The sequence below is a fragment of the Haliotis cracherodii genome, unplaced genomic scaffold (assembly GCF_022045235.1).
Source record: "Haliotis cracherodii isolate W230 unplaced genomic scaffold, xgHalCrac1.p SCAF_1, whole genome shotgun sequence".
NCBI classification, from domain to species: Eukaryota; Metazoa; Mollusca; class Gastropoda; order Lepetellida; family Haliotidae; genus Haliotis; species Haliotis cracherodii.
The window spans coordinates 21,007,765-21,029,593 of NW_027266264.1; the positions used below are offsets into that span (position 1 = coordinate 21,007,765).

At 42.0% G+C, this 21,829-nt stretch overlaps 1 protein-coding gene across 1 annotated transcript; it reads left to right on the forward strand.

The window, feature by feature from the left end:
* Positions 1 to 1,743: 1,743 nt before the first annotated feature.
* On the forward strand, positions 1,744 to 18,777 carry LOC139461761 (uncharacterized). The gene is made up of 7 exons (XM_071243223.1): positions 1,744 to 1,795; positions 3,483 to 3,533; positions 7,447 to 7,819; positions 10,747 to 11,180; positions 15,720 to 16,059; positions 16,872 to 17,111; positions 18,564 to 18,777. The coding sequence occupies exons 1-7, from the start codon at positions 1,744 to 1,746 to the stop codon at positions 18,775 to 18,777; spliced, it is 1,704 nt and encodes a 567-aa protein (XP_071099324.1).
* The last annotated feature ends 3,052 nt before the right edge of the window (positions 18,778 to 21,829 follow it).

A 21,829-nucleotide genomic window follows, 5' to 3' on the forward strand; every position in this document is an offset into this window, starting at 1 on the left:
AAGTTATTTCATCTTGACATCGAGTATTTATTGATTGAACGTACTGCGCAAGGCAAAGCAATTAATTCAATAAACACTGGAGTGAAACAATAACCATCCTAAGAACATTCGTGTATTTCGCAGCGTATTAGTTCACCAGAATCGAAGTTGTTTATCACATGTACGTCGTCCTTGGAGTTTCCGTGCTTGAAATACGTGAATGATGTCCTGAACCAAAATGAAACTGAGATTTGTCGTTAAATTATAGTTTCCTTTTATATGCCTATAACAACCAAATGTGATTAAGGTTATCACGCTCGAGTTAAACAAATCAAAAATATTTCTATAAAACGCAGACAATGTAAAGATGATAAGATCATTATTTTATTTGAATGTGTAGTACTGCTCTGCGGCGTCTGGCAGCAAACTCTTACTTTATTCTGCACATTGTGGCGGGTGCTACCGGGAGGCGGGACATACTGGTGTCATCACTGATTTCCAGTGATCAGTTCATATAATTGTCACCGCAGCTTTGTCTTTTGCGGTCGGTGGAATCAGTTTCGTCGGACGACTGAGGGTGGTTGTTGTCTGGCTTTGACGTTTTACATTTACATGGCGTGGAATCTAGCATTGTTGATGCTGCTAAATAGTCATAATTGTGGACGTTGGGTTTCATTCTTCACACAAAATAAAAGGTTCAGAGAGCTGAAATGCTGCTGGAACGTGTATCACTATAATGGGTTTCTCATTTAATAATAACACTTAGTGTTTTTTTAAAACTCAGCTCTTAAGCTTAAACTTGAGTTTCTTCTAAGCACTGTTATCCTACAATAGAATTCAGTATTAAACGTATCTGACCTTTGGATTTTCTCCCACACTCATGTGATGCTCTGTAATATTCTACCAAGTTATGTTAAACTCCATTCTACCCTACTACAAACATAACAACCGCTGTTCGAAGTGTAAACATCTCCAACTTTGTTTGTTTGTTTGTTGTTTTACGCCACACTCAGCAATATTCCTGCTATATGACGGCGGTCTGTAAATAAACGAGTCTGGACCAGACATTCTATTTATTTATATCATGAGCATCGATTCTGGCAATTGGGATCGATGACATGCTTCAAACCAAGTCAGCGAGCCTGACCACCCGATCCCGTTAGTCGCCTCTTACGACAAGCATAGTCGTCTTTTACGGCAAGCATTGTTACAAGCATAGGTTGCTGAAGACCTATTCTACCCCGGATCTTCACGGGTCAAACATCTTTTAGGATCCCTTCAGGCTTCAGTTCTTTATGCAAGTATACCATATGCGTGTTAAGGTCCAAACAGTAATGTGTCTTGTTTGTTGAATATGATATTAAAACACAATACAGCTGAAATATTGTCGATATCAAATTAAATCTTAACTCACTATTAACAAAATCCTTTACATTTACGCATATGGAAAAATGAAAAAGACCGTTGGTTTCTGTATGATATAAGCATATATAGGTATCATCTTTCATTGTATCAACCTTTCTTCACTGTAAATACTCCCGGGCGTAAGACATAATGTCTTTGTTATCATGATGGATAATGGGAATAACAAGCCAATGATTTTTCTATTTTGGATGGTCATAAAAACTTTTCACAGCCCATGCGTAAGAGAAGATAAGAACACTTTAGGATGTTGCTCTTAGGCATATTTGATACTAGACGTCGACATTATTTTGTCGAATGGTGTTCCTGGAGGTCTTTATCAGTTGCTGAAACAGAGAGAAGATGATGGGGAGAGAAGTTTTGCTTTTTCTCTCAATGCTGTCATTAGTCCAAGGTAAGTACCCCCAAAACCTGACAGGGACAGACATAATAACAAGTCACGCTGCAGGAACATGGTGCTGAGTTCGTAAGAATGGTTTATCTGTCCTGAATGAGTGCTGGTGGTCGTGGTTGGGCAAACATCTATTCTCTATACGTTTCTCTGATGACATTTAAATATTGATCCCCATTGACCTTCCGGGATGGAATGGATCCTGGTAACTAATACATACCCAAAGAGTTCTCGAAACTTTATCTGGAGATCAGGCGCTGCTTATGGCTTGTCTGGTAGAGCAAAACAGTTTGCCGTATTATAGCTGGACTATTTCTGACTTCATTTTTTCAATAGTCAACTTCATCTTTATGTCGAGCAATATTCCTGCAGCTCCAGCCCTCAGTGGCTACATTTCCGGCGTGCTCGTTCAAACAAGATTTCAAAGACCACCATAAGACTCTTGCTGTTTGATCAAGTTTACAACATTCAAGGCCATGGCAACGTTTCATGGTAACATGGGGAGGATATTTCCAAATTTGACGCATCAGTGACAGAAATGATGTCCGATGTAATTCGGAATCCCTATTTTGTCTTGTACCATATGAACTATTGCCTCGCCTTTGCATGTGTTTGTGATGGGTGCCACCAGTGGGGCAGGATACGCTAACCTTTTCACGAACCCCTGGTATCATCACTTTTGATAGTGACCAATAAACACATGCTCACGATATAGTCGGAATCGTAAAGTCGACTTTGATCTTGGCAGAGATTTCTTTTGAATATCGAAAGGATTTTGTCGGTTTTTTAATATGACTCTGTGACATCGCCTGCAAGAACAGAACTTCTAAACTCATTTTGCATGTTCTCACTTTCGGTCTTCTCGTGTACGGGGCACGGATGGCCAAGTCGTCTAAGGCGCCGCAATTCGCTGTGCAGAGTTGCGTCCCTAGGGCACGCCAGAAACCTATGACTGTGGGTTCGAATCCCGGTTCGCCCCGATAATGTTTCTAGGTTTGTCAGCACCATACCCGTGCTCGTGGGTTTCACCGAATACCGAATACTGTTAAAAGCGGCGCTAAACCCAACTCACTCACTCACGGTCTTCTCGTGTAATTTTATTACAAGCATCCTTAAACTGTGCCTTTCGTCTTGTTTTCTCTTAGGTGCAAGTTGTCTACTTTTTATGAGCTTTACGTCATCATGACTGTCTGTATATAGTTTTGAGTGAGTGAGTGAGTGAGTGAGTGAGTTTGTTTAACGCCTCTTTAAACAATACTCCATTTATATCACGGCGTGTCAGCTCAATGTTGAAGTAAACCCCCAGACGTTTACCACTTTTGGTGAAACCCACGAACACGGGTATGATGCTGACAAGCCCGGAGGCATAATTAGGCGCACCGGGATTCGAACCCACAATAATATGTTTCTGGAAGGTCCAAGATGCGTAACTCTGCACAGCGAACTTCGGCGTCTAAGACGACTGGGACACCTGTGTCCCAATATAGTTTTGAACTATAAACCGTAGAGCGGTCACCTTGCATAACAAACCAGTAATAAACCGCATGATACAATAGAGGAAATAGGTGAACATTATTTCATAAACCTTCCGAACCCTATTACACATGTTTGGAAGTAATTGTAATTTTGATGTAAAATGTTTACATGTGACTTTTGCTTCCTTGTGTAATGATGTCTGTATGCTTCCCAGGTATTTCCCCGAGATTGAAGACAGAAGACTATTTCGACCCAACGTATCCAAGTAAGTAAAATGAGTGATGATTTTAAATCCAAGTTACAGACGCGAAGAAGGATAATATGAACAAGGTGAAATCTGTGTTGAGATCGTAGTTGTTTTTTTTATTTGTTTGTTGTTTAACGCAGCACTCAGCAATATTCCAGCTATATGACTGCGGTCTGTTAATATTCGAGTCTGGACCAGGGAATCCAGTGATTAAAATCATGAGCATCGATCCACGCAATTGGGATCGATGACATGTATCAACCAGGTCAGCGAGCCTGACCACCCGATCCCGTTAGTCGCCTGTTTCGACAAGCATAGTCGCCTTTTATGGCAAGCATGGGTTGCTGAAGACCTATTCTACCCCGGATCTTCACGGGTCGCATAGATCGATGTTCTTGGTGTCAACCTGGATTGTCTATGACTTTAAACAAGAAGCTGGTCATTTTTATATGTAAAAGGAATCTATATATACTGCAGCAAGCCCTGTTGATTTAGCGTATTTTTGGAACCTTTTACGTCAAGCATAGTCGCCTTTTACGTTAAGCATGGGTTGCTGAAGACCTATTTTACTCCGGATCGTCACGGGTCTTGAGATCGTAGTATACTGTAGCACCTATTGACTGACAAGTATATAAAAGAAATAAGATGTTGGCTTAGACTGAGACCACCATCATCTGCTTACAATTGCACTTATACCGGTTGCTTTTGCATTTGTAATTAAATACGCTGACAACAAAACACATACTTGGTGGTGGTGTTTTGTAATTCATTTTCACATTTGGATTTCGCGGAGATTCCGCTGAAAGCTTAACACATACTTGTTGTTTTCGGTTGTTGTAATTCCTAAAATGTTCTATTCTCTGACGGTTGTTTCGTGGAGATTAGGTGTTGGAATCGATCCCCTGTGCCTACGCTTATCGTGCCAGGCATCTCCATGGATCGGGCGGTCAGACACGGTGACTTGATAATGTGTCAATGTACATCGACGACGTGGGCGTTACCGTTATGTGGAATCTGTCCAAACTCGATCAATAACGGCCATCGTGATATATCTGGAATATTGCCTAATATGATGTTAAACCACAAACTTAACCTAGCCCTCTTGAAATGGGATGTAAATATTATAAGCAGGAAAAGCGACGTAAGGCATATTCAAATGCGATAGATCACAGCAACTGATGACAATTTTTGTCTAAAGGTTTGAAGTGTTGTTACACGATATTTTGAATGTAAATATGCAATCATAGTATTTATTCACGGATCATCACCATATCTGCTATTTTAGTACTGGGTGGATGTGCTGTGTCTTGTCTTTAATTGTAAGATTAGTTGACAAATTGTAAACAACAAAGATGCCGCGCCTCTACGTCATAAACCTGTGGAAACAAACGGTAACCAGAATTGAAGAACGGTGAAAAATTCAAGTCTCGTGGCATAAGCCTAACATGATTATTTATAAGTAAATCTTTTCCAATTCATAAACATTTACATACTTGATATATTGTTACATGTGACCATTGTTTTGATTGTACAGTAGTTACACTCGACAGTCTACATGTCGATCCGACGATTATGCTTGTCATAAGAGGCGACTAACGGGATCGGGTGGTCAGGCTCGCTGACTTGGTTGATGCATGTCATCGATCACAATTGCGATGCTCATGGTGTCAGTCACTGGATTGTCTGGTTCAGACTCGATTATTTACAGACCGCCGTCATATAACTGGAATATTGCTGAGTCTGGCATTAAACAACAAACAAACAAAAACATGTCGATCCATAAATGCATGGCTGCCGATAACCCATCAGAACTACATACGTTGTCCTTAACCCTGATTGGGCTGATTGGACTCTTAACGAAGACATATCGTTTGCATACAGATTATAACTTTCATAAAACATATTGGGACGGTTACGGTGATTCACTCATTGAAACAAACGATAGTAAATGTAAATTAAAACATTAGAATATTTATAAAAAAACACTTTATTCATGACGATATGTTGTTAACAAACATTTTTGTGACCGATAGTAATCAGCATCTCCGTCAACCGATAACACTAGGATTTGGCAGAAGGGAATTTGAAAGTGAACGTAATTCTTCTCGTGTCCAGGTCGACTGTGTTGGGTGGGAGTTTGGCACGCAGTGATGTCCTAAACATACTGCGTTCATATTCATGATTCAAACCAGACGAAACCAAGCATATTTGCTCTTTAAAAAGAGGGGCGGTCGGGTAGCCTAGTGATTAAAGCGTTCGCTCGTCACGCCGAAGACCCGGTTTCGAATCCGACATGGGTACAATGTGTCCCCCTGGTGTCCCCTGCCGTGATATTGCTGGAATATTGCTAAAAGCGGCATAAAACCATACTCACTCACTCTTTAAAAAGATGGGACACTCGGAAATAACTTAAGATTTCCACAATTGTAATAGAAATTATTTTCAAGTAATAGTTGTATGATACTGATTTGCGCACACATTACAACCGGAAGAGAAATATGACAGTATATGTTATGATCGCCAACGATCTTGAAGTACAGTATGGGTAAGATGGGAAATGTCGACGTTTTTGGATCCGTGGTGGGTAATACCGCCACGATTTGTCAAACATTCATTCACTCAACGAGGCAGCCTGTGTCTGAGATTCCCAATGGCGATCTTGTGAGAGTCACTCATCCAGTCATCCTACAGCGCCTGACCAAGTTCAGCCCACGTGGTCGGGTCCTGTGACGTTGATGTAAACGGCTCCCTATCATGTCTCAGAGGTGTGACCTGTGAAGAGCCGGGGTAGAATAGGTCTTCAGCAACCCATGCTTGTCGTAAAAGGCGACTAACGGGATCGGGTGGTCAGGCTCGCCGACTTGGTTGATGCATGTCATCAATCCCCATTGCGTGGATCGATGCTTATGATGGCAATCACTGGAGTGTCTGGTCCAGACTCAATTATTTACAGACCGCCGTCATATAGCTGGAATATTGCTGAGTGTGGCGTTAAACAACCAAGCAACCAAGCAACCAACCAATCAGAGGTGTTCAAGGGGAAATACGTCTGGGCTCATATGGTCATGGAATACTATGGATATGGTTGCTGCTGGTGGTGCCCGATTCGAACATGGGCGTTGTCGTCCTGAAATACCAAACGTCGACCCACACGCCAAACGGGACAACAAAGGGTGTCAGTTTGTTTCCCGATAGTACTGTCCAGTGACCCTTCCTTGCACAATATGGAGTAGGGTTCGCTCGGTCACAACCTGTACGGCATTATGGAAAACGAATGTTGACCTATTTCCAGTAAACGTATTGCTTCAAGGTAATCCCACTTAATGGTATGGCATTGTGACAAGTGCGACGGGAGGGGCAGGATCCGCTCACCTTTACTCGAACACCTGGTATCATCGCTATTTGATGGTGATTCATGTTCGGAGTTGTACGATCGATATCGAATAGGGTTGGTCGTTTTTGTTTGGTTAAGAGAACTTGAAATGCATACATTAAGATCATTGTCAAGTAAGGGAATGAGTGCTGTGGTCATCGAACCCCACACTGATATGACCATGATGAGATGTCAAACAACAGACCGCCTCCGTGTTCTAGTGGTAGAGCGTCCGCCCGGAGAGCGGAAGGTCAGGGGTTCGATCCCCGGCCGCGTCATACCAAAAGACGTTAAAAGATGGTACTTGTTGTTACCCTGTCTGGCGCTCGGCATTAAGGCACTAACCCAAGGACTGGTCGGCTCGTAGTCAGTATACTGTGTCTGAGTGGGGTATTCATGTTAAACTGCGGCATGGTATAAATCGGCATCAGTCCGGACTAGTCGCTATATAAGTGCAATAATCTTGGACGCGACGTTAAACCCCATTTCACCTCACCTCACCTCACCTCAAACAACAAGGATATGTTTTTTTCTGAAGTCTAAACTTTGTTCCTGTAGGGTTCGGTTTGCTGAAGCAGATTGCTACAGTAGACGTCGACGCGGCAGTCGGCGGAGCATTCAAAGTCACCGGCATCGCTGCAAGTAGACTCCATGACAATGTTCTCTACTACATCGGCCGTAATATTAACGTGGTTCTGGCTGCTGACAGCACGACGGGCACCATTTTAGCCAAGTTCACTCTCACCGATGCTGTCAATGATGACTGGCAAGGTATTGCCGTAGGACCCTGCGACGAGGGGAGTAAAGACACATGCGTCTACGTTCAGGACGCAGGGAAGGGGGGAGATACCAGTGAAGTGTACAAGTTCAGGGAGCCCACTGATGTTACGACTGATGCCTCTTTCACATCTGATCTCACCATCCAGTACTCGTAAGTTACTAAGACATTACATTCTCGCGAATTTCATGAATACACGTCATTACACAAATATATATTTTACGGTACATCTCAGTACAAACTAATTATATTAGGGGAATAAACATTTTAGGTACATAGACTGACACAATGATTGGTTGGTGTGTTGTTTTACGCCGCTCACAGCAATATTCCAGCTCTTTATGTCGGCGGTCTGTAAACAATCGAGTCTGGACAAGACAATCCAGTGATTAATATCATGAGCATCGATCCACGCTATTGGGATTAATGACGTGCTTCAACCAAGTCAGTGAGCCTGACCACCCGATCCCGTTAGTCGCCTCTTACGAAAAGCATAGTCGCCTTTTACGGTAAGCATTGGATGCTGAAGACCTATTCTATCCCGGATCTTCACGGCTCCACTGACACAATAAAAACGAATGATCAACTTTAGCTCTGAATGTATGAAACGAAAACGATTTTAGCTGTAAATATTTATTCGCATGACAAAGAATGATGACAGAATTAGTGCGCAGGAGGCACTGGACGATGGCAATTCCAGCAGAAAAATGCAGGAGTTTTATAACCCAAGATCAATAGGTCTGTATCTGAAGTCACAAAGATGGTTTGTTCCTTTATTCATGAATCTGGGCGGAACGTCATCTACTTGACGTTGACGTCGGCGCATACGCTATCCTAGCTCCTCCCACATGTGTTCTGTCGGATTTTGATCAGGGGAAAATAAGGGCCATGCCATCACATTAATGCCAGCCTATTGAAGGAATTGCAGTGTATCGGCGAACGTTATGACTACATTGTCCACATTACGTTGTGCACGTTGCCGTTCATGACAACGCGATAACTCCTTGAAATGTACATAAATTACATCTCAAACCTCCTCCAATACGGCCACGGTACGAACACAAGCGTCAACAAGTCTCAAGTGTCGTCTTCTGTATATGCGTTCTGTTCCATCCATCAACGCAGAAGCGTGACTCATCGCTAAAAAAACGATCCTTCCAAAGAATTGCATTTGTCTGCGGCCATACTGATGACAAAACTAAATTCTCTGCAACCAATGGCGATGAGGCATGATGTTATCGTGATAAGGTCGACGGCACCGTGGTCCACAAGGTCAGGTCAGGTCAGGTCAGGTCAGGTCAGGTTTTCCCGAAGGTGGTTTGGGTTACATTGTAAAAGCCAAAAGATCTAAAACATGGACATAATAGTTGGATCAATATCAAAATGTTTTATTTATCTTCTGGCGTTGACCTCAGAATCTAGCTAGGAGACACTAATTCTGACACATGACCAAGAGACGCGCGGGTTCCGTTCACTGTGACTGTGGTCGGTTTACAAAGAAATCAGCCACCCATTTAATTAGGTTGGAGTTTACGCTGACATTTTGAAGTTTTTGACTCAGCAGATGAGGCTGAATGGTATGAAATGCAGAGGAAAAATAAACAAAAACTAGGAGTCCTAAATGTGTCAGGATATTAGGTTACAGTTAGTGTTGCATCTTCGACACTGTCAATGACATAGCCTGGTCTTTCATGGACGCTACCTGTTTTCCGATAGCGTGTCAAGAGTCGAGCAATGGTCATTTGATACATGTGTAAATGGGTATAACATCTGTCTGCGTGAAACCAGCAAGTGAGATACTCTCTTCTAAGCGGGGCATGTTTATGAAGCGGGCCATGTTTATGAAGCGGGGCATGTTTATGTGTGGTGTTAACCTTGCTATTTATGTGTCCACATTCAAGGCACGACGTGCAAATCGAGACGTATGAAATGTCACGTTCTTCATCACGAATAACATCGGATGAGATTCGAACCCGAACGACTACATTGCTGTGGGTTTCTTTTTTATCTCAAGCCTAAATACCCAAAACACATTAATTAGACATTTGTGGCAATTTTGCCAAATATAATTACAAAATATAATCGAATATGCGTTGCCAAAGTGTGTCAGTATAGTTTAATGACTTAGTTGATGCATGTCATCGACCCCAATTGCGTGGATTGATGCTCATGATATTAATCACTGGTTTGTCTTGTCCAGACTCGATTATTTACAGAACGCCGTCATATAACTGGAACATTGCTAAATGTGGCGTAAACAACAAACAAACAAACAATATAGTTTCGAAATCGCTGAATATTTATTGGAACCCAAAACAGTCAATGTACTATTAATTGGACGGTAGCGTATTTGCAGAGATATTGCGTTCATTAAATCACAACAGGCAAAATAGCCAAACTTTTAATTTTGCTAAAATAACACGGTCCTTGTGCATTATCTGTTCAAAAGTCAATTTATGACTTGCTTTAGATCCCGTATTTTAGACAATATGATCTCTTCCTGTTAATATCTGGACCAGCCAAACCAATGATATGAATTATGAGCACGCCTTTCTGGTACGACACGCAACCAGTCAAGGTATCACGCCAGAATACCCGCTCCATATTGCTGCACATTACGAAGTGCATTGGTTGGAGTTTTAATCTCTAATCACCACATGGTACCATACATTGTGCCCGCAGTGGTGTTGCTTCATTTATAAATGATGAAGTGTCTCAAGTGATGGTTCTCTGTCAGCGAAAGAATGAAAAATAAAGCGAAGAATTCATTGCCGTTTACAAATGACTTAAAACCCCACGTGCACGGGTATGAGTCAACCACACAAAGGATCAGAATATGGGTTTCGAACTTGCCATCAGTGCATCTTCGCAGCTAAGGGACGCAGCTCGGAACAGTACCATATTGTTCCTAATAAACCAATGCAAATGTTCATTTGTTTAGCGTTACAATCAGTAAAGTCCTTTTCCGGTTCTTTGCTACGCTAAGCTGATTCGTATTTTTATTGACTGGTTTGTAATGCGTATTGTTTCTATGGTTTATTCTCGCAACTAATTTTAATGGTTTAAATATTTTCTTTTAGATCGCCAAAATCACGTGGGTCGTCAGCAATTATTGTAAACAGTCATGCAGAGATATTCTTCTTCTCCCCCGGCTATCCTCCAGGTTCGTCGCAGTTGAGAAAATTGGTGATGGACGGTGATTCAGTCAAAGTCACAACAAAGAAGCTGAAGCAGTTCCATGTTCCATCCATTGCCGTTGGTAAAATGGCCATTCTGGCTGCAGACATTTCATGTGACGACTCAAAGATTCTTATTCAAACAGTTGACCACATATATCTTTTCCGCATAAACGGTACTGATTTCGACAGCCTAGACTGCCCTATTCCCCTTCCGTTCATCGCTGGCATCCAAGTCCGCGGAATTACGTGGATTCCAAATGGAGAAGGTTTCTATGTGTCACTCCGAGAGAGCCCATCAGCTTTAATGCTTAGTATGATGTGGACACGTGTTCCAGGTAGGACCACATGCCATTGGTGTATGTTAAGGTGTGACACTTATAATTGCGACCATCAGCAAAACAGGCCCACCAATGAAAACCAGAAGAGAGCAACTATACTATGGAACACAATTTGAATAGACATAGCCACACACATTCTAAACAGGACACAAGCTCCATAATGTGTGCATACCTTCAAGAAAGACCGCGACAAACAGAACGCGTGTGGTCTGCTAATTTAGTGTGTTTGTTTCCAATGGCGGGTTTTAATCATTACGGTGCACACTATATGGGGATTGTGTTTTGTTTGGAATTTGTGTGGCTGTTGCTATACAAAGTATCTACATTTTCCATAGTTTGGTTGCTCTCAGATGGTTTTCATTGGTAGACCTGCAAGAGCTTAAAGAAGATGAACGCATGTTGAATATTTTGCCATACGCGATCTTAGTAATGGTATTTTAACACAACAAATATAATGATACTTTACATATTACAAATTGGCTTCAATTCTAATTAACATAATCTGTTGTCAACGCAACGATCACAACTATCTGTACACACAGCAAATATATACTCTTTTAGAAATGGAATTCATATTACCATCGCAATTCCAGAGCCAATTCATGCTAATCAAGAGTTGAGTTTATTCCTTTGCTAATGTATATTAAAATACTAGTATAATGATACACATAAATGTAATTATTACAAGAAATATACCCCTGTTTGGCCATTGTGAAGGTGAAAAACATTTTTCTAAAAATAGAACATATTCCATGAGGTTTACAGGACGAATGTTGAAACTACTCTTACCACGTAATATGTTTTAACAGAGATACGTACGTACTCGTCTCCCTGGATGTTTATGTTGTTAGAGAAAGTTTGTAACTACCTGAAAAAAATAGTATAAAACGTGCATATTCTGGAGACCTTTAGAAAGTCATACTGTTGCCCCCAGCACAGTGTTCCCCCAGTTCCTCCCGATGGCATTTTCAAATTGCCGCCATTATTTTTTAATATGATATGGAATTTTCTAGTTTTATATTCAAGAAATCATGCAAAATAGCAAATGAAAGCTCTTCGTATGATCTTTCCAAAACTACTGGCTTATTAGCATTTAAGATACAATTTTTTTATAATTTTATTTAGTTTTACGGTAAGGTTGGTTTGAAACCTTTATTACACACTGCTTAACTATAATTTGCATTTTGATCCACCTCCACAAAGTGGGTCGGGGGATATAGGAACGGAGTCCGTCCGTCAGCTTCTCAAATGGGATAAATCTTATACATTGATGAAGATGGTCATGATCTTAAATGAAGTCGAAAATTGATGTATTAAATTCATTTTTTAGAGACTTATGGACAGTCCTTGATCCATGCTTTTGAACTTTTCTGCTGCACATAGTGTGTGCAATAGGGACAGGTTTTCTCAGAAACTACTGAAGTTACATTAATGAAAGTTTGCATGTTTATCTAAGAGATACTTGTCAAGACTGGGTTCGAAAAGTTCGAAAAGTTCGTCAGTGCAGTGATGTCCTTTTTGACAGAGTGAGGGCCCTTGCTCCATACTTTTAAATCCAGAGGAGACCCGTGAAGATCCGGGGTAGAATAGGTCTTCGGCAACCCATACTTGCCGTAAAAGGCGACTATGCTTGTCGTAAGAGGTGACTGACGGGATCGGGTGGTCATGCTCGCTGACTTGGTTGATGCATGTCATCGATCTCAATTGAGTGGATCGATGCTCGTGCAGTCAATCACTGGATTATCTGGTCCATACTCAATTATTTTACAGACCGCCGTCATTTTGTTGAGTGCGGTGTTAACCAACAAACAAACTAAACATTTTTTTACAAAACAAAAGTCAGAGCATAGTGTGTGCAATGGGTACACGTTTTCTCAGAACCTACTGTAGTTACATGAAGGAAAGTTTGCATGCGTTTGCATCTAAAATAAACCTGTCCAGGCAATTGATTGCTGGAGATCTCTAGATGTATTGCATGTGATGAATAACAGACAGCACAATCGCCAAGTGGATGCATGTCATGCCCCGATGCATTCCAATATGTGATGCCGTGGAAAAGACCACAGGGATAGCAAGACTGACTAGTATGTATAACGAGCGGTGTTGTTGCTGGCAAATGTGCTAATGTGCAAGCAATTTCACAGACATAAAGTTGAAGAGGAACGTTCGAATGACCAACATCAGTTGTGAAAGGAACCAGATCACTTTGCGTGGGGTAGAGGTAGAAGTGAACTCAACTGAATTATCCATGAAGGTCACATGTATGGTAAAGGATATCTCTGAAATGGAATCCCATCTCCTTCACGATTTTGCCAAACAACCACCCTCCTCATTTGAGAGGGTATCATTAGAAACAAACAAGTGCGCTGGCAAATTTGCTCAAGTCTCAAGTCAATGTCCACGATCTTCTTACTCGTGCTTCATCCTTGACGATGGTTCATGCTTCATCCTTGACGATGCTTCATGCTTCATCCTTGACGATGGTTCATGCTTCATCCTTGAAGATGGTTCATGCTTCATCCTTGACGGTGGTCACCTGCTCCGAAGCCTGCCCTGGCCTGTTGATGCCACCTACGGCTAGGTGTGTGATCACAATGTGTCCTATGTTCGTGATCACTACTGACCAGAGACCCTTGTGGTGTTGGATAATATGACAATACTTCCTCAACAAAAGCTGCTGAACAGCTGGGAAGGGCACAGCAATTATCTGCTTGTGCCCTACCGATGTTGCTTTTGACATGAAACCACCACATCATGGACGTTATTTTTGGGTATATGGCAAAAATATGGATAGGCCAATTAAACAACTCAACAAATTTGAAGTCGGAGGACTGACTAGCAAGCGAACACTGCAGATGCGGACTGGTCAGTAGCACGAACTGCAATCGATACTGCCCAAACACAGCACGTGTTGTTGTTTTTGATACAGGCATATATTTGCTGGTACTGGTCACACAATCCGCTCCTAGCACGTATCTCCATATGATGTTTGCACGGAACCTATTACAAAGTGTACAGTATCTCTGAAATCCAGATACCTTTTCACATCATCAAGCTGCACCTCCTGTTTGTACATGCAATCACTGGATGTGCTATTGTGTCGTCGCTCTACAATAAAGGGAATTTGTACTGTTTGATGGAACCAACAAATGGGACTGCTTGAATGTCGTCCATCAATCTGATAGTTCTCACTATAAGATCATACAAGTTGGAGAGATGTTTCTTCCGAAGCTGTATGGAACTGTTGGGTCAAAGTCACTGTTCAAACATCGCTAAAAGATATACTTCAAATCAATACATTGAGCATCGTAATCTTCACCTTGATTTCATTATCTTGAGTTATTTTTGAGAAATAAGCACTGTTCACCATGGCGGATGGACAGCGGAAATGTGGACGCTCTTAGTTCCCTTGAAACTGATAACATATCATACAAGATAACTTTGAGCTAGAGGATCAACACGGCGCAAATAGTTTTTTAAGCATACCTACCTATTGATGCAAACACATATAATGTCATAAAGCGCACATACGTAACCCAAAAGATAAAAAAATGTAAATTGTATATGGTACCTTCAGAATTAGAAATGAGAAAATGGCACATTTGAGTTTAAATATTTCTGTAATATGAAAGTAGAAGACAAACATATTATGAAAACAATCTAGTGTTATTGTTTCTAAGGAAGAAAAGGTATGAAGGTGACACAATCATTGTGTTATACATGATACAGTTGACATTAATATACATAAAATGGTAAAGTTATTATTATCTGTTCATAATTCATCTCCTCATAGAAATAGCTACATTGTTGTAATATTATTTTATAACGAACTAGATGAGTGGAGACATGGAGATATTGTTAAAACTGAAACCCACAATTCTGTGAGCGCGTTTCTTATATTTGACCATGAACAAGACGACCTCCCAAATTAGTATCTCCTTAATTGTAATATGTTTACGCCTGTAGCCTGACACGTCAGCTATTCACACTGTCCAAAAGTTCTAACATCTCGCTACACGGAAACTGGGTCATCGTTTCCCGCATAGCGATATGCTATAGGATTGTCCCCGCCCCCTCTCGACAGACAGATCTTAGACGCGACGTTAAATCCCATTTGACCTAACCTCACCTCGACAGACAGACCCGCTTCATGGAAACACGTCAACGTTTCACCGCAGTGAAATCCCTGCCCTTCAATCCTTAGCGGCTGCAGGCGAGGAGCGCAAGCGCGCTAGGGCAGATAAACTAATCTAGGACAGGGTGTGCCTCACTCCTATGATTATTGCCAAATAACATAATCATGTTTAGTGTAATACTTTAAAGTTAGGAATGTTTATTTTTATGTATTTCCTATGTACGCATCTCATAGCACATATTCGAGACAAAGATATAGTTTATTTTACAAATGTGGTTACATCTATCCAAATATCACTTATTCCCATGTAACATTCTCAAACCAAAAACAAACATGATCTAGTTTGAAAATTGAAATAATTGAAGTTATTTCCTTGAATTGATCTGTATCATACTTTTCAGATGCGAAGTTTACGTTTGGTAGGACTGTTGGTTTGAATGATTATGTATACAGTTCGGGCTTTGCCGCTAGCCGGGACACCCCTGGCCTTCTTTATACAGCCCAAGAAGATTCTACCATCATCAATGTCATACAAACCCAAAATGCAAAGCGTATTTCCACCCTGAGGATACGTGATGTTTCGACTACTGTGTGGAACGACGTAGCTGTTGGGCGGTGTAATATAGGCTCGAGCAACAACTGCGTCTACCTACTTGATGGTGGGAAGGGCTACAACAGGTTCCCAGAGCCAGCTGATGCAAGGCGAGTGGACACTGTGCCGGCCGACGTCTTTACGTTCAGGTAAGATGTACACACGGGTAATTATCATATGACATGACACCTTGTTTGTTTGTTTGTTTGTTTGTTTGTGTGTTGTTTAACAGCGCACTCAGCAATATTCCAGCTATATGACGGCGGTCTGTAAAACAATCGAGTCTGGACCAGACAATCCAGTGATTGACATCATGAGCATCGATCCACGTAATTGGGATCGATGACATATATCAATAAAGTCAGCGAGCCTGACCAACCGATCCCGTTAGTCGCCTTTTACGACAAGGAGAGTCTCCTTTTATGGCAAGTATGGGCAAGTATAGACCTATTCTATCCCGGAATCTTCACGGGTCCGTGACACCTTGTCTCACCACTGTAATAACCTTACAAAAAATCGTGAGTGTGGGTTCTTAAAATGTAATTTCTATTACCCGGGTCTGGTAAACATTGTCACATTATTATATGTAACGCTTTAATTTGGGTAGGGATGGTGTGGTTTCGACCTGATACCCTATTTCCTTTGGGTTTATGAAAATGAATAACGATAAGGCGCAGACGGCGTTGAATCAATGACAGTACACGAAAGTCATCTTTGAGCGAAGTACATGATATATAGAAGTGTATTGTGTAAGAACTGAATTCTTTGGCGTTTATGTAAAATATCGTAAATACAACGTTTGTTTACGCAAGTATGCATACCGGTGTCTACGTTGATACATTCATAAACGCAAAAAAACATATTTAAGTGCCATCGATATTCTCTGCACAAAATGTGACATTCCAATCAGAAACCGTGTACGTTTTCCGTAAATGTTGAGTAAGCATGTTTCACTTTACAGTTTACCAGATGGTGTTCCCGCAACTAGCATCATGGTGGACCCTGAGGCCAATGTCTACGTGATCGGCAAAGGGCTCCGTGGTGTACTGTACCGTCTAGATGGCGCATCGGCCACAAAAACCCCTGTTGCACTAGGAGCGTTTAGTTCTTTACCCCTACCGTTACCAATAACGTCAGCAGATATATCAGCAGATGGTTCAGAACTACTGGTTAAAACGATCACGAATATACTTCTCTACAAGTGAGTGTTCTATATTTTTTATCGATTTTTGTCGATGGCGTAAGATATTTTGGAAAACCACATGTACTTACACATGTATTGGAGGAAATGTAAAACCTCCACGCAAGGGAACAACAGTTTACCGTTAACACAGATTCCATTGGCCGTTAAAGGCAAAACAAAATAGCAGTGAAAGAATGGAACTCATCTTGGTAATATGTTTATATCTTCCCCTTGGTCCGCTTAATGTTAGTCGACCGCCTCTGTGGTCTAATGGTAGAGCGTCTGCCCGGAGAGCGGAAGGTCCGGGGTTCGATCCCCAGCCTCGTCATACCAAAAGACGTTAAAAGATGGTACTTGTTGTTACCCTGTCTGTCGGCTCGGAGTCAGTATACTGTGTCTGGGTGGGGTATTCATGTTAAACTACGGCATGGTATCTCAGTGTGCTAGCACTCGGGATCAGTCCGGATTAGTACGAGCAGTCACTCACACACATACACGTACGTACATGCACGTCGATATATAAATGCAATAATCTTGGACGCGACGTTAAACCCCATTTCACCTCACCTCACCTTAATGTTAGTCAATAAAATATTCCCATTAACATCTGTCCACTACGTGGAGGAAGGCATGAGACCACAAAAGTGAATAAACGGGTTATCCAAGTTTTGGGGGGAATCAAATCTCCATCAAGTTTGTACGTTCTTGGCATGATACTAAAAGGGAGTTGACCCTCACTTACACTGGACGAATGTTTAGCACTTCTCGTAGATTGAAACATTCCTTGGTTTAAAAAAAACAATAAGTACGTTATCGTACCACTGAATTTTCTGGTCATTAAGTTGACTGGTTTGATTACACACCGCCCTCACGTGGCTTTAGTATTGCTATGTAGCGTCAGGTAGACTAAAATCTAGTCTCTGAAATGAACATATCGTACATAAAAAAAACCAGTTGTTCAGTTATCTTAATAAAAATATAATAAAAAGGAGCCCAGTGACTCTCTTCATTTTCAGATACTGCAGTGATCTAGACTTGCCAAACATTATAGACTTGCATGGGCTGTATTAGATATATATTTGTATCAGGGTCTGTAAGACAGACTAAGCGTCAGGCGACACTTACATTTTTACCAAGTGTGTGGTTGGGCGGGACTCGATTCGTTACAGATCGCCGTCATATAGCTGACATATAGCCGAGTGCGGCGTTAACCAACCAACAACAAAAAATATAAAAAAATGACATACAATCAACCAAGACACCGAGCCTGACCACTCCATCTATTTAGTCGTCTTTCGACAAGCATAACTTGCAGGGGACATATTCTTTTACCCGGAATCTCCACTGGGGTCGGGGTCTTCGGCCTCATGTCGAATAAAGGCAGAATATTATGAGAAGGCAAATCTGACAGCCATACTTTCTCAGTGCTACTGCATGAGATGTATATTTCTAACATTTTCAACATTTCAGCGTAGACAATCTCAACTACGGAGCAGCTATTTTGGGAGAGCCATGTGTTATTCCTTTTGTCGAGAACCGACCACGTAAAGCGTCTATTGCGTTTGGGCCTGAAGGAAAGTGCTTCTTCACCCTATCTGGCACTGGATATGCGCCTCTCCGTCGACACGACAGAATACCCGAGTGTCAAGATGGATGTGTACAGCGACATCAGTACTGGCAATGAACAACATGTACAGACGTATGCCGAGAAATAAAGCTAGAAATACTCGTTGCCTATGTATTATTTGGTTTTTGTAAACCCAAGTATGACTTATATGTCAGCCCCGTAATTGTGGCCTTCCAAAGTCTTCCGTACTGATGAACCCGAACTATGACCAGTCCTGAGTGAGTACGGTTTTACGCCGCTTTTAGCAATATTCCAGCAATATCACGACGGGGGACACCAGCATTGGGCTTCACACATTGTACCCATGTCGGGAATCGAACCCGGGTCTTCGGCGTGACGAGCGAACGCTTTAACCACTAGGCTACCCGAACGCCCCTGATCAGTCCTGAAACGTGTTATTACAAGGGTCGTGATGGACAATGCATCAACTCTTCATAATAAGACTACACCAAATAATTCTTTTTATGTTTGAAATACATCTTCTATACTTTCCAAACAAGTGAATTAGCAATGCTATTTTTGAATAGACTCTTTTGAGTGAGTGAGTTGGTATCAGCCTAATGTGCGAGGAAAGCCCGAAGTGATGCAGGTCTCAGACGTTTTCCACTTTGGTGAAACCCACGAGCACGTGTATGGTGCTGATAAAACTAGAAACATAATTTGGGCGAACCTGGATTCGAACCCACAGGTTCTATGGTGGGCAAGGGACGCAACTTTGCACAGCGAATTGCGATGCCTTAGACGTCTGGGCCACCCGGAAACAAACTTTTATCACTGAAAGCAAATGTTTGTCAACTTGACCTGGTAAGCTGGTCAAACTGATTGTCCAGAAAATGACGACTTCCAAAGTCAGACTTGGCAATTAGACAAAACGATTAGCCCCAATTATTCAAACTGAAAAGTTGTAGTAGTCAATTTGATTAGCCATATGAATCAAACAGTCTAATGAAATGTCATAATTACTAGCAACAGGAGTCAACTTGACTAGTCTCTTTCCGTCGTGTCCGTCGTGGTGATAAGATATACTCTCAGTGACAGCGTCCTTCCGGGCAGAAATACAATGAGTCATGCAATAAAACAACACAATCATGAACACAAAGAACCTCAATCCCTTCATTTACTGTCCTTCACGCAACCACTTGTGTTGGGGAGACGGTTTTCGTCCCAAGTGTCTATTTTCCTAGTCACCATAAGCTTGGTTTATTCGTACGTGTTTACGTTGATACTGTACTGGGTTCTTTGTACGTCTTGGGGCACGGGTGGCCCACTCGTCTAAGGCGCCGCGAGTTGCGTCCCACGGACACGCCAGAATTCTATAATTGTGGGTTCGGATCCCGGTTCGCCCCGATTATGTTTCTAGGTTTGTCAGCACCATACGCGTGCTCGTGGGTTTCACCGAAGTGGTAAACGTCTGAGACCTGCATCACTTCGGGCTTTCCTCCCACATTAAGCTGACACGCTGCGGTATGACTGGAATGTTGTTAAAAGCGGCGTTAAAACCAACTCACACACACACGTCGTCGTGGTGTTTAACTGAAGATGAACTGAGGGTAATGGATACTGTCAAATGATGGGTCAAATGTTTGTCTACCTGGCCCCCAACCGGCATACATAAGGAATTATGGGTCAATGCAATGGCCTTTTGCCTCACCTGATCCTTGCCAAACGCCATAAATGTTATAAGCCAGAACAGCCGCATATCAAAGGTTGCTGTCACCATTGATGTCCAAATACTGCCTACATGAACTCTTAGGAATATGAAAAGGGTTTTGTTATTTATTTAGACGGTATTCAGGTATATCACGGCAAGTCAGCTTTATGCGTGGAGGATAGCCAGGGTTTAATCAATTCTAGACGTTTACCACTTTGTCGAAACACTTGTGCTCGGATGTGGTGCTGAGAAACCTATAAACTCATAATCAGGGCGAATCGGGATTTGAACCCACGACCACACGCCTTTGTTGGCAGTGGGAGAGCCATTCTTGGATTTATTATATCGTATCAATAAGCGTAACGTTTCCTTCATGCTATTTGACAATTCTAACAGTGTTTAGTCGCTGTTATTGGAAGCAGGACCGTCTCAAGTTTTGACTCATCTATAAACGTTTTAGAGGTTTTACACTGCTTTTAGCAATATTCCATGAATATTATGGCAGCGGACGCAAGAGTGGACTTCACACGTTGCACCGATGTACGGAATCGAGACGGGCATTCAGCGTGGTGAGCGAATGTCCTAACCACCTAGCTACCCCATCGCGCAATGTAGTGATGGGGACCAAACAGTCGGTTGAATTCAGACAAATGAAAAGAAAAATCAAATACATTCACGTTTAATTTTATTCTTTGTCCAGTGTAAATCAAGCCCCCAAAATAAAACAAATGACGAATGTAACTGGAATGAAGACAAGATTTTCTGATTTTACAAACAGATTTAACAACTCACGTCCTGGTCAACCTTAGACGGGTTCCGTCAACCAAGACACAGACCTAGCTGATGTCAACCTTAGCCGGGTTTCGTCAACCAGGACACAGACCTCGCTGATGTCAACCTTAGACGGGTTTCGTCCGCCAGGACACAGACCTCGCTGATGTCAACCTTAGACGGGTTCCGTCAACCAGGACACAGACCTAGCTGATGTCAACCTTAGACGGGTTCCGTCAACCAGGCCATAGACCTCGCTGATGTCAACTTTAGACGGGTTCCGTCAATCAGGCCACAGACCTCGCTGATGTTAACCTAGGACGGGTTCCGTCAACCAGGCCACAGACCTCGCTGATGTCAACCTTAGACGGGTTCCGTCAACCAGGACACAGACCTCGCTGATGTCAACCTTAGACGGGTTCCGTCAACCAGGACACAGACCTCGCTGATGTCAACCTTAGACGGGTTCCGTCAACCAGGACACAGACCTCGCTGATGTTACTGGTTATTACACATATTTCACTTGTTACATAAGTAATAATGCCAATTGTAACTCCTCATTGAAGTTACAATTCCTGCTTGTTCCAGTCACAGCTTCACGATTGTTAGTTATCCTGTTTCGAGTGAATCGTGAATATAGGAACTTAGGATATCAAGTTCCTCTCAGCAATAGATCAACTGATAGTA